Source organism: Gallinula chloropus (assembly GCF_964237585.1).
Source record: "Gallinula chloropus genome assembly, chromosome: 16".
Lineage (NCBI taxonomy): Eukaryota > Metazoa > Chordata > Aves > Gruiformes > Rallidae > Gallinula > Gallinula chloropus.
The window spans coordinates 6,026,690-6,039,202 of NC_140101.1; the positions used below are offsets into that span (position 1 = coordinate 6,026,690).

The 12,513-nt window shown below is 48.2% G+C and overlaps 1 protein-coding gene across 3 annotated transcripts in view; it reads left to right on the forward strand.

The window, feature by feature from the left end:
• PMEPA1 (prostate transmembrane protein, androgen induced 1) overlaps positions 1–7,478 on the forward strand; it is a gene marked incomplete at its 5' end in the record, with an annotated part of 44,676 nt that extends 37,198 nt beyond the window's left edge. The window contains 2 exons of one of the 3 annotated variants that reach the window (XM_084271776.1): positions 5,662–5,715; positions 5,809–7,478. In XM_084271776.1, the coding sequence (XP_084127902.1) occupies positions 5,662–5,715; positions 5,809–6,354 (600 nt within the window). In that variant the 3' untranslated portion in view covers positions 6,355–7,478. The remainder of the gene's footprint in view (positions 1–5,661; positions 5,716–5,808) is intronic. The other 2 variants (XM_084271777.1, XM_084271778.1) reach the window with 2 other exon arrangements.
• Positions 7,479–12,513: the final 5,035 nt, after the last annotated feature.

A 12,513-nucleotide genomic window follows, 5' to 3' on the forward strand; every position in this document is an offset into this window, starting at 1 on the left:
CTTGGCACTGCTTGGAGAGACACCCTCGGGGTTGGGTCTTGGCAGCAGCTTCTGTCTCTCGGTTGCTGGGTGGGGGCCCTTCTAGGGATGCCTCTGGCTCTGTAGGGTGCTGTGTGTTGTAAGACAAGGTCAGCTGTAGCCTCAGCCTCTGCCCTCAGTGTTCCAGTTCAGACTTTACACCAGTAGAGTGACTGTTTGGGTGCATGTGCCTTACCTTTGCCAGGTAAACTGGCGAGTCCTTTGGCGGCTGCAGTTGGAGGGTCTCGGGTGGCTGTGCAGAGTCACTGCCTGTCTCCAAGCGAAGGGGAAGGCCTGCAGCTTTCTCCGGCTGTTGCCAGCAGTGCTGCTGTTGCTGTGGCAGAGGGGTCAGAAAACACTTGTCAGCCAGACAAGCGGAGATCTCCCCGAAGGGATGCTCGAGAGGTTCCCCGTGTAACCTGGGCTCCCTGCTTCATACAAGCCCGAAGGGAAACGTGTTAATTGTACCACTGACAAGGAATTGAGGGGACCCTCCAGGCCTCAAGGCAGGTGTTGGTTTATGCAGTGGCGAGGAGAGATGTACAGGAACCTGTAGAGAACAGACGTCCCATTTCCTTGGAGGGTGAGCACTGACAATTCAGTGCTGCCTCCATGGCTCTGCTTCCAGCACAGGGAAACTCCTTGGAGCTTCTTAAGCGATGGGGCTTCCTCAGGGACACCTTGGTGCCCTCTCCTCTGCTGGTTGGCCAGGCGGGCTGAGCACACCACTGCTGCCTGGTTGTGGTCTGCATGGGGCTGTGCCTTCCTCTATCAAATCCATGCTGGCTCCAGGAAAAAGTTCAAACACTGGGATTGCTTTATTTGCTTTTTTTTTTTCTTTTCTTTTTTCTTCTTTTTTTCCTTTTTTTTTTTTGAGAGAGATTTCCAACATCTTAATAAATCAGTCTTCCATATGGCACTGGCAAAGGCTGCCCAGCCAGCAGACACCTGGGCACGGGCTGTCCCTCTGCTCCACAGCTGCCTTTTTGTCACACACTGCAACCAGCAAAGGAAAGTCCCTTACAGGATGGACACTCTGGGCCGAAGTGAGGATGAAACCCCTTGGAAAGGAGAGTTGTGTGAACCCTGCACTCAGTTAAACCACCCCTCTTTTGGGGGAGCATGTCTCTGGAGGGCACGGCAGGGAGCTCAGCTCACAGTGTTTTATTGATGCTCTGCAGTAAGATCAAGGTGCTGGCAGTACGTGATCCCCCTGTTAAAGCATCCAGCACGAGGGTGGTGATCACTCATGCACCTCAGAGCTAAACACCCCGCACGTATCTGGGCTCCTCCTGGAGTCACTCAAATCTTACATCTCATATGCACCCACTTCCAACAGCAGCAGAATGTGGGCATCCCAGCATGTGAATTATTAAAAAGAGCAGAAATATTGTTTCCGCATTTTCAGGTTATTTTTTCTACTTGTTTATCATGTCCAGAATCTTGAACTATACCCAAATGTTTCATTTTACATTTTCCCCTTCTCCCTGCCCTGTCTGTGCTGCAAGTGGCAGCCGAGCATCCCGCAGCCCGAGCATCCTCCTGATGGGATGGAGAAGTCCCTCGTGTGCGAAGCCAAGAGCTCGCTACAGTGGGATCAGTCACCATAAAGATGGGAATGGTAGCTCCTTTTGGATGCAGCAGAGCGCATCTCCCTGTAGGAAACAGCCCCAGTGTACACAGGTGCTGAAGGCTGGCGGGCAGGGGCTGGGCTGGGTACTGAACTGGGGTTTTTCAGTCCCAAACTTCATTTTGCTTGTCGTGACTGCAGACAGGCACCAGAGCTGCGCACATGCTTTCCATCTCCTGAAATATTAAAGTAGTTCATCCCATGGTCAGGACGCCACGAGCTCTGCCAGAGTTGTGCTTTTTTGTTGTTTGAGCTCCAAGGTGACAACTGAAAGAGAAATTAATTTCCCTAAAGGGGGGGGGGTTAATGCAGTTCTTGGTAGGAAATCTTGTATAACATCATGTGCCTCTCCATCCCCCTTGTCACCACACTTAAACTCTGTCTCTTTATACCAAGAACCTTTATTTTTCCAGAACTAACATTTAAGAAATGCCACCAAATGCATTTTTGCAGTAAGAATGGTGCTGTCCCTGCACCTCTGGAACAGTGACATTCCACTCCCCCAGGAAGAAGCGGTTTAAATGCAATTTCCAAGTGTACATTTGCCGCGTGAAATGGAAAACGTTAAGTTCCTCTGAAGGCTCAGAGACTTAATCTGCACCGGGCAACTTTGCAGAGAAGATTCTCTGACATTACTAAAACAAGCAGCTCTATAAAAGTCGAAGATTGGTCCCTAAAAAGAAATCAAAAAGTAATTTTAGGTTGTGCAGCAAGTCCTGGAATACTTGTGCAGGCTTTTAGAGCTGTGTCGCTCTCAGCCAGCAGAATCTCAGCTTTCCTTTCAGCAAACCCTGGCTTTCTAGACTCAGCCATTGCTGAGATGCAGTCAAGTCCTAAATATTGTGGAAGTCAGAGGTGAGCGAGGAGAGCCCCGAGGGTGAGGATTTAAAGCGGTGATGCTCCCTCACGGGGCAGTGTGGTTTTGCTTGGCTCGGTGGGGCTGTGTACCCATCGCACAGCCAAAGCGCAAAGGCTCCAAGTGTGCATGTTTTCTGTCTCTGAGGCTTTGCCCTCCTCCCATGGCTGATTTCCAGCAGTTTCAATCCCACTGTTGAGTTTCCAGGAGACATGAGCCGTTACCCAGCCAGGCTTCGCAGCAGCGTGAGGCAGAGGGTCAGTGTCAGTGAGCAATGACCACACTTGTCGGTCAGCCGTGTGCACGTAAGCGTGTCTGGGTCAAGCCCTTCAGTCCTGGGAGAGGTGGTTAATGACATCTGCAGAGATCCAGGTCCTGCAGAAACTGGGCCTCCTGTCTGCTCCTTCTCTCTCTGCACACCCCATTTTAACAGTGTTTCTGTGGGTTTGCTACTCCAGCATCCACGTGTTGCCCAGAGCATCATGCCCAGACAGATGCCTTAAGGTGTGATTGGAGCTTGTCTTCTCAAAGCTTGGATGGAGTATTGGGTACTGAGGGTCAGGGGACGTTTTGGGTGGAGCACCTCATGTAGGGGTGCGTGGGTGCCCCCCCATCGCCTGCCGCAGCGGGAAGCCCCAGCTGAGCCCGGCGATGCTCCAGCTCCCCGGGAAGTGCTGGGCTGCAGCCACCCTCGCAAGGAGCCGGCTGACATCACTCCCGGGAAAGGGGGAAGCAGATGGGATATTGCCATGGCACTGCCCACTGCCAAGTTAAATATAAAACATCTAGCAGAAGGCAGCGGGGTACTCGCTGCTCAGGAAGTCTGCCACGGGGACGTGGCAAAGTAAACACAATTTTCAGAGTGCTTCCCGCTCCTGCCCGCTGCTTCGGCATCCTTTGGGGTGAAGCAAAGGGCTGGTAGCACATACAGCAGGGCTGGAAATCCTTCCTGTGCCCGCTGGTGTCGGCAGCAGGGCTGAGCAGGGTTAGAGGCGAGGATTTGGTCTGCGGCAGATGCAGTTCCTCTTGGGTCTTTTCGCTGCTGGGAGAATTTGGCTGGAGAGTGTCCCTGCAGGCCAGAAATAGGTGTAAGATGGACCAGACTAAACAGTCAGTGCCTGTGTAAACACTTGTGTGTTGAAGTCTCAAGGTCTGGGCTGCGCACCACACAACTCAGCTGGCATGTTCGTTAGCCGCAGCCAGGGAGGATGCTGGTATCACAGCACTTAGCCTCTGCGCTGAGGACATGCTCCCTAAAAAAACAGGGGGAAGTGAGGAGAATTTGGGCCATCTCATTTCCATATAAATCACTGTTTTCCTTGTGCAGGCAACAGGACAGCCTCAAGGTTTATGTGCAGAGCTGAGCTTCAAAACCAGGAACCTGATGGGTTTCTCTCTGTGTCTGATGCCACGTGGTGCGAGAGAGAAAAGATTTCAGAGCTGGGGAAGATAAAGAAGGGAGGGGGTTAAAGAAGGAGGGATGGGGACGTAATGGGTAACGGGTGGCTTCTCTGGAGAGTTTGGCATGACAGTGGTGCTGCGTTTCTGGCAGCTGGATGTGTGTTGCAGCACGCCTGGGCACTGAGGCTCCTGCTATAGGGCTGGGGGCTAGCTCTGTCTGCAGGGACACCCATGGGCTGTCTGTTTGGAGAGGGGGAGAAGTGGAGATGCTGCTTGGCCACCTGCTTGGATAGCTGCAAAGGGAAGCAGTGACGCTTTGCCTTGGGTGCTGGTGTTAGGCCAGATATGCTTCACAGCTGGGTGAGGTCCTGGGAGCATCAGTCCCCGCTGACGTTATCAGTGGAGGAGTCCATGATGCTGTGGTAGTGTTGTGGCTTTTTACAGGCTTTCCCCGGGCTCCACGGACTGCTGCCAAGGTTATTAAAGAAATGGGTGTTTCCACTGCCAGAGAGCTTCTGTCCAGCTCATCCGGAGAGCCCTGTTCATGGGCTGGGGCTGTGAATGGCCCCGGGATGGACACCTCATGGGGGGAAGGGGAAAGGAAGCACCTCGGCATTGTCTTCCTGCTGGTGGTAGAGGCTTCTCCCTGTGCCAGAACTGGAGATGGATCTGCAAGGATTGGGGAGCGCTGCCTCTTCCATCAGCCCCCCTGGCTGGTTTCCACCAGCCCTGCCCATGGGATGGGTGCTGCTCTGTGCTGTTATCAGTAGTATTTGGGTGTTTTAGTTCTCAGACAGAAGTGTGGAGGGTGAACTGTGGACTTTCCTAGTACCACCAGCAAATGGGAAGAGCCTTTGGTTGGTTGTTCTGATGGTGAATTGTAAACTAATCTCATGGTCTGGGTGGGGGATGGGCTGGTGGCTTTGTCATGCTGGGGTTGTTGGTGCCTGGGTTTCCGATGGCAGGGTTGCGGTGATTTTGGCAGTGCAGAGAAGCCTCTAGACCAAAGTTCCTCAGTCTAAGCCAAGGACCACTTATCCTTTTGGGGGAAAAAAATACTCTAGAACCATCTTGTTGCTACAGATTTCTGTTATTTTAATGATTTTATTTTATTTTTTTTTTTAGCCAAACCAAAATTAGGCTTAACATTTGGTTATTCAGTTATTATCTTTATTTTCCTATGATTTCCTTGATTGTGTGCATCAGAATGTGGGTGTGAGGGTGGTTTTTTTTCTTTAAAAAAAAAAATCTTGTCATTATTTCATGGAGCATTTTGTGATGCCTTGTGAATCACCCACGGCTCATGGATCACAAATTGAAAAATACTCCTCTGGCATGTTTGAACCAGGGAGAGAAACACGCTGGGTGGGTGTGGGCGGGAGGGGGAAGTCTGCGAATGGGAGAACGTTGTTTGCTGGTGTCGGTCTCATCATTCATTCTGCAAGTGATCCATTAAATGTAAACGGAGGTGAAAAGGGAGGGAAGTTTTGGTGGGAAGCGGTGATTTTGGTGGGTACATACCCGTGGCATACACCCTTACAATACCCAGTAGTGGCTAAAGCTGTTAGACCCCAGTGGGTTGTGCAGAAGAGGGTCTGTGCTGTGGATGCTGTGACCAGGGCAGGATCCCGGTGACGGCATCGTCATGCCTGGGCTGTGGTACAGGGTGAAACCCATCCTGAGGCATTAGCAGAAGAAGCTTCAGCAGTGCTGGCAGCCCCACTGACCCTGTTCTCTCTTCTCCTTTCCCATGCAGGAGGGGAGCCTGTGGCCTTCAGAAAGCACCGTGTCGGGGAATGGAATAACAGAGGTGAGGGTGACGGGGGTTGTGGGTGCCGTTGCCCTTCCCGCTGTGCTGGCCCGCAGCATCTCGTGCTTCTCACCTTCTTTCTCTCCCCTTCAGCAGCAAATCTACACCCCGAGACCCAGTGACCGCCTGGCAGTGCCATCCTTTCTACAGAGGGACCGCTTTAACAGGTTCCAGCCGACCTACCCCTACATGCAGCACGAGATCGACCTGCCGCCCACCATCTCACTCTCAGACGGTGAGGAGCCCCCCCCGTACCAGGGACCCTGCACGCTGCAGCTGCGAGACCCCGAGCAGCAAATGGAGCTCAACAGAGAGTCAGTCCGGGCCCCCCCCAACAGAACCATCTTCGACAGTGACTTGATAGATAACTCCGTGTACGGGGGGCCGTGCCCCCCCAGCAGTAACTCTGGCATCAGCGCGACCTGCTATGGGAGCAACGGTAGGATGGAGGGACCACCACCGACGTACAGCGAGGTGATAGGGCACTACCCCGGGTCGACGTTTTACCAGCACCAGCAGAACAACGGGATGCCCTCCATCCTGGAGGGCAGCAGACTCCATCATTCACAAATCAATGGCCTTGAGAGCACAACTGCGTGGAACAAAGAGAAAGAGAAACAAAAAGGGCACCCCTTTTAAAAAAAAAAAATACTAAAAAAAATTTAAAAATTTTAAAAAAAGGAAAAAAAAAAGGAAAAAAAGAGAAAAAAGCAAGAAAGTAAATGAAACACTCTGCACTTCTCGTTAAAAGAAAAAGGAGAGTTGAGGAAGATGAGCAAAGAAAATAAAAATAAAAAGCCCTTCCCCATCTCTCCATGTATAAATATTTACTTGTTATGTCTGGTCTGAATGCACAAGCCTACCAAGCTTGCAAAAACATTTCTTTATTGAGCTGTGTCTAGACGTTTAAAAAGGAGGAGAGAGGAAAAAAAAAATCAACTGTAGTCCTTTTTATTTTGTTTTTGTTTCGTTTCTAGTTGAGCTGTGTGTGGATGCTTTTTTTTTTGTTTGATTATCTCACTTATCTTTAAAGACAAAATATTTGCACAAAAAAAAAACCATTTTGTTTAAAGATCTGCAATATAAATATATAAATATATATTAAAAAATAAGAGAAAGTGTATGTGTAAGGAGCAGGAGTATTTTTGTATTAGAAGAGGCCTATTCAAAAAAAAAAAGAAAAAAAAAGTTGTTTTCTGAACTAGAAGAAAAAAAAATGGCAATTTTTTTGAGTGCCAACTCAAAAAGCGTGTATTACATTGTAAAAAAAAGACAAAAAAACAACAAAAAAAACAAAAGCAGGGGTTTAGAGTTATTTATATAAATGTTGAAATTTTTGCACTATTTTTTAATATAAATATGTCAGTGCTTGTGTTGGTCAAAGCCTCTATCATACCTACCGTGAACCTGTCGAGGGATATATGTCCAAGTGAAGAGCCAAGTAAGCTGGAAAGGGGTGGAGAAGGGCGGAAGCGGAGATGCCAGCCCTGGGAAGGAGCGGTGAGCCAGACTGCATCTTATGCAAATCCTTCATTTCCAGAGTCCCTGCCCGTGGCCGCCGCCGGTCACGGCTTTAATACATTCCCTACAAAGCAAGAGGAGTTGGTGTGTGTGTGTCTGTCTGTCACCTGGTAGGATTATTGGAGTAAAAAGGTAAAATAAAAGCGACTCCCTGCTTCCCCCAGTCAGCGATGACAGAAGCAGACAGAAAGTACTTGATTATTTTTTTTTCTTTTTTCTTTTTTTTTTTTTTTTTTTTCTTTTTGGACAACTTTTTGGAGGTGGGGGGGAGGGGGTGAGAATAAACTTCTGTGTCTGAAGGAACAAAGTGGTTTTTGGTTTATTTCTTTCCATGTTCAACTCAAGGGCCCTGGTTGGAGCTGAAGCGGTGATGTGTGGAAGTTACTGGGAGCTGATGGTGACGTGCCCGCCGGCTGCCTTCCAGTGTAAATTTCTCAGTTCCAAGTAGGACCGTTGAAAGCGTGGCGGTGGGGGTGGTGAAAGCTGGTTTTGGTTTTGTATTCACCTCCCAAACCTCTTCTTTGGGCTCCACGGGGGCAGCGGTGGCTCACCGCTCCGCCGGCCCCGGGCTGCCTCCCGTCACCACTAGTTTTTCCTTGGTTTTTATCTCAGCTAAAGAGGCATCAGATACAGTAGTTGGAAATGAATCTGCTCCTGTGATGTATTAATTAAAGCCTAAAGAAATACACTTAAATGCTTTAGAAGCAACCCCCCCCTGCACCCCATTACCTCTTCTGAAGATGTCCTCACCCGCAGCAGCACAGTCCCACCTCATCCCACCCGCGGTCCCACGCCCGGCGTTGTGCATCTTTAATTTATCTTGGTTTTTGGAAGCATTTTGTCTTACTTATGCTATTGTTTACATTTTTTATATCGCGTAGGTGTCTGGTAGGTGTTTTACCCTCGTGGTGAGTTCGTACGTGTTGGAGAGAGCGAGTGAGAAACCTGAGAGAAAGGGATAAAGCTGTTCTTGGTCCCGTCCCACCAGCCCGGAGAGCATCTCTCCGAGGGTGAGGAAGGGTTGGGAGGGGAGCCACAGAGAGCGAAGCTTTTACAAGGAGGTGTGATTTCATTTTCCGCAGGATGCTATCTAGTAGAGTGACATAAATGAAAGATATAAAGGCAATAACTATTGTTTTTAACAACTTTTCTATTACTTGAAGAAAAAACAACCATGAGAACGGTTTTGAAGTTCTGACCATTTGAACAATATTTATATGTATTTTAAAGAAGACAATGAATAGCTGAACTTGAAGTTTGATCGTTATTTTTTTGCTTTTTTTTTTCTTTTAATTCTTATTTTTGCCTAGAAATAGTCCTGTACCTTCTCGATATTTCAAACTGCTTTTCCACAGCTCTTGAAATCTCCATAGCTTTACAGTCCTGTAACCTAAATTTTGATGACCTAAAAAAAAAAAAAGAAAAAAAAGCCACAAAAAAAAGAGATAAAAAAAAAAAAGTCATGCAAAGGAATAACTCGAGTTTGTTGCGAAAGGTACAAAAGTGATGAATTTATACGAGTTTTTAAACTGTATCTTTCCTTTATGTAACATGTCTATTTAGTGCCTTATTAAAGAAAGAGTAACCTTCCCTTTTTAAAGAGGGGGAGGAAACACAAAAATCATTGTTAGCATCACAAGTCAACCAGCGTCTGGTCTCTTGCTCCTTTGGACCTTGCATTCAGTTTTCCAGTCCCTTCTTTCCCGGCAGCTCCCCGGAGCAGCTCCCTGTGCCCGGCTGCTCGCTCGGCCGCTGCCCTTCTCTGACTCTTTGTTAAGGGAACTTGAACACATTTATGCACATTGTCCTACCTGGGGAGGTAGGAAACTGTGGTGGATATTGTAAATGAGATACCAACCAAAAGAGATACCGAAATATAATATCTACTGCCCTCTTGAGCCAAAATGCGTGAATAGTGTCATTGGGTTGTTTGTTTTTCCTTTGGGGGGGGGTTGTTCTGTGATCTAGACTAGTTTGTTTGCTACAAAAAAAAAAGAGAAAAAAGAAGAAAAAAAAAATTAAAACAACCAACCTGGTTACCTCAGCAGGTTTTGGGTGGAATATGCATCATGCATCTGAACCTGAGCGGTGAACAGGGAGGTGGCTGGGGACTGGGGGGTGTTCAGTAACCATGTGTTGCATCACCTGGCATTGCCCAGCCACCGAACCCCCCCGCAGAGCGGTTGTGGGGGGCAGTGGGTAGGTTCTGGAAAGGTGCGGAGGGGTAGTGGGAGAGGGTCTGAAAGTGCAGTGCAATTAAACCCAGCTCTCATGCTTTGGAGTCCTCAAAATTTCAACAGATTCTCTGGGTTTCCCCCCCCCCCTTTTTTTTCCTCCCCCACCATCCGCTGCCAGGGCAGCTTTTCCTCCTCAAGCATCCCCCAAGCATCTGCAGCCGAGTGATGAGTTTGTTGAGCTCCTGGGTCCGGTTTCATTTACCTCTTTCCCTAGTTTGGGGGATTTCAGAGTGTGAGATGGGATGGCTCATCAACACCAAATCTCTATTGCAAATGATGCCTTTCGGTCCATGCCATGCACAAACAAAACCCAAGCTGCCACCTTCCCCGCTGCCAAGATGCAGCCCTGGAGGGGGGAGGAACCTGGGTCCCAGGCAGCGGGTGCAACTTGAGTCCACCTCGAGGGAGCTGAGTTGTCCCCCTTTTGTCTTTCTTCTGTCCGTCCCCCCGCTCTGCAGTCCCAAGAACTGTGTATTTCAAGTGCAGGTACCAGATCTGGGGCCCAGATCAACTGCAAGTTCTGAATGGGTGTTTAGAGATAACGGTCTGTTCTTTTTTATTATTGTCGTTGTCGTTGTTGTTATTGTTATTATTACTATTTAATGTTACTTTTTTCGCCTCGGGGTTCATTTCTCCCCCGTCCCCACGTCCCGTATTGCCACCAAGGCAGAGAATTTGCTTTGCACACCCTTGCTTGTGTCTCTACTCGTTTCCTTCTGGCCTTCGTGCAGCTCAGGAGATGGCTGTACCAGAAGCCAGACTGTGGTCCTGCTCCTTTAGGAGTCTTTAGCATCTTGCAGCTGTCAGCAGAGAGGTTCAGGCCCCTTCAGAATGATTTGGTTTTAAGCAAACATGGAAGAAAACAAGGCATCGCTAATGCTGAGCAACCTCTCATCCTATCCTGCCTTTTTGCTCAAAGTTTGAAGTCGCGTTAGCTTTAAAAGGGGTTGTTAATCCGTCCGAGTTTCTTAGCTTACGGCACGGCAAACAGCATCCTTAAAAGTGCCCCCAAGTCTTACCAGCCTGGAATGGGAACATGGCTCTGTCGATCCAGGCGGTGAGGAAGGATGGGTTTTGTTCGGGGCTGACACAGGTGCAACTTGTGTTCCCTTTGCAAACCCTCAACTTCACCAGTGTGGAGATTGAGCGTCACTCACTGAGTGTGTTGTTTCCGTAAGCGTTAGGAAATCAGTTCTATCTACATGGGGGTGTAAGGAAACCCAACTGCTTTCTGGAGAATCGCCCTTCTGTCTGTGTATTGAACCACGAAATTGCACTAAAACTGCTCTATTAGAAAATATAAATAAAAGCCCAACATTTTTACTAAGGATCGGGAAAAGGCTGAATCCAGACGTGTAGCATTAACAGTGCTAGGCGAGAACAGAATGAATTTTTAATCTCTTCTGTCTCTCTATCGCTCAGAGATTTTTCTATGTATAACACAAAGCTACAAAAAAAAACCACAAAACCAACACACACAAAAAAAAAAGCCAACAAAAAGTTTTCCAGAAACCGCGCTTCAAATTTTTGCTGTACTATAGAAGCTCATGAAGGACAACATTAAAGTCCTAATTTGTCTGCCTTATAGACACATTTCATTGTATTAATATTTTCTTAAAACTTCCAGTTGCATTGCTTTGGCTTTGGAGTTTGTTATAGGCAGTCCTGTATCCTGAGTTCTGTTCGAGTTTAAACTTATGTAAACTATTGACAGCACATGCAATGCAGTACTTATCTATATTTTGCTGTTTTAGTATGAATATGTACTCTGATGCCAATTTACAGAAATCTGTTGTAAACGCTTATTGTGTAACAGTAACCGATAGTGGCAATTATATGTCATTCTAAAAGCTGCAATACTTATACAATAAATTTTACAATACTTTGGAAAATTTGCCTTCACCTTTTCCTTTGTTCCCCAAAAGTCAGAGTTTGCCAGCACACTGTAATTTCAAAAACTTCCTCTTTTTATTATTTTTTTCCCAAATACTGGAAAATGAGTACTTTCAGATTTTGATACTTGCATAGGGGGGTTTCCCTCCCCCTTCCTTGTTCCGTAGCCTTCTGAATAACAGGCCAACCTCTGTATTGCCACAACGTGGGGGTTTTTTCCCCTCCCTGAAGCTGTAGCTGGTTCCTGGTGTATTTGCATGCTCCGTCTGTGTGTGCATGTGTGCGTGTACAACTCTCTTTTCTTTTGAGTAGATCAGGTGTCGCAGCTTTAATCCCTGAAGAACCATTCCCAGTTTGCACCAGTATGTCCAACACTTGCGATCCTGCCTTTCAGCCAAGAGCATCACTGATGGTCAGAAGGTCTTAACTTGAATAACTGTCAATCAACAAGGACTGTGTAGATTGACTCGAGTCCTAAGCACAGATAACTTGTGTGACTTTATTTTTTATTTTTTTTTTTTTTTTTCCTTTCTGAGCCCGTGGTCAGATTGCAGTGATCACATTAAAATGATTGAAAACTTAACTTGTTTGCAGGGGGTTTTCTTGTTGTGCTTCCAAAGGATGTCCTCTCAGCTCGCCCAAGCCTTGGGTTCCCTCTGGGGACTGGGGCAGGGGTAGCCCTGGTCCCCAAAGGCTGGCAGCTCTGCCTGAGCCCTTGGCAGCCTTTCTGAAAGCAGCCCCTGGTTTCTACAAGCAGCCCCTGCAGCTGGTTTTAGATGGGCAAGTGGGGGAAACCCAGCTTTAGTATGGAGGAGCCATCAGCATGAGGAACTCCCGAGCCCGGTGTGTCTGAGCAATCTGCGCAGCGGGTTGCTTGTGACAGGGCCCCGAGCTGATGGCCGCGTGGGAAAGTGTCGCTAGGAATGACAGAGCTACTTAATGGCAGCCTGGGACAGGGGAACCCCAAATCCACCCCTCTGGCTCTAATGCCAGGAGTGTGCTGTTCCCCTCCCACTCACGATGGGATTCCTGGTGCCCCACCCACCCACCCCCCGCCCCGTGTGCTGACGCTGCCTTGGGTTGGAGCACTTGAATTTCTCTGTATGGCAAGCAGTCGGCTGCTCGAGCACCATGCCATTGCCTGGCC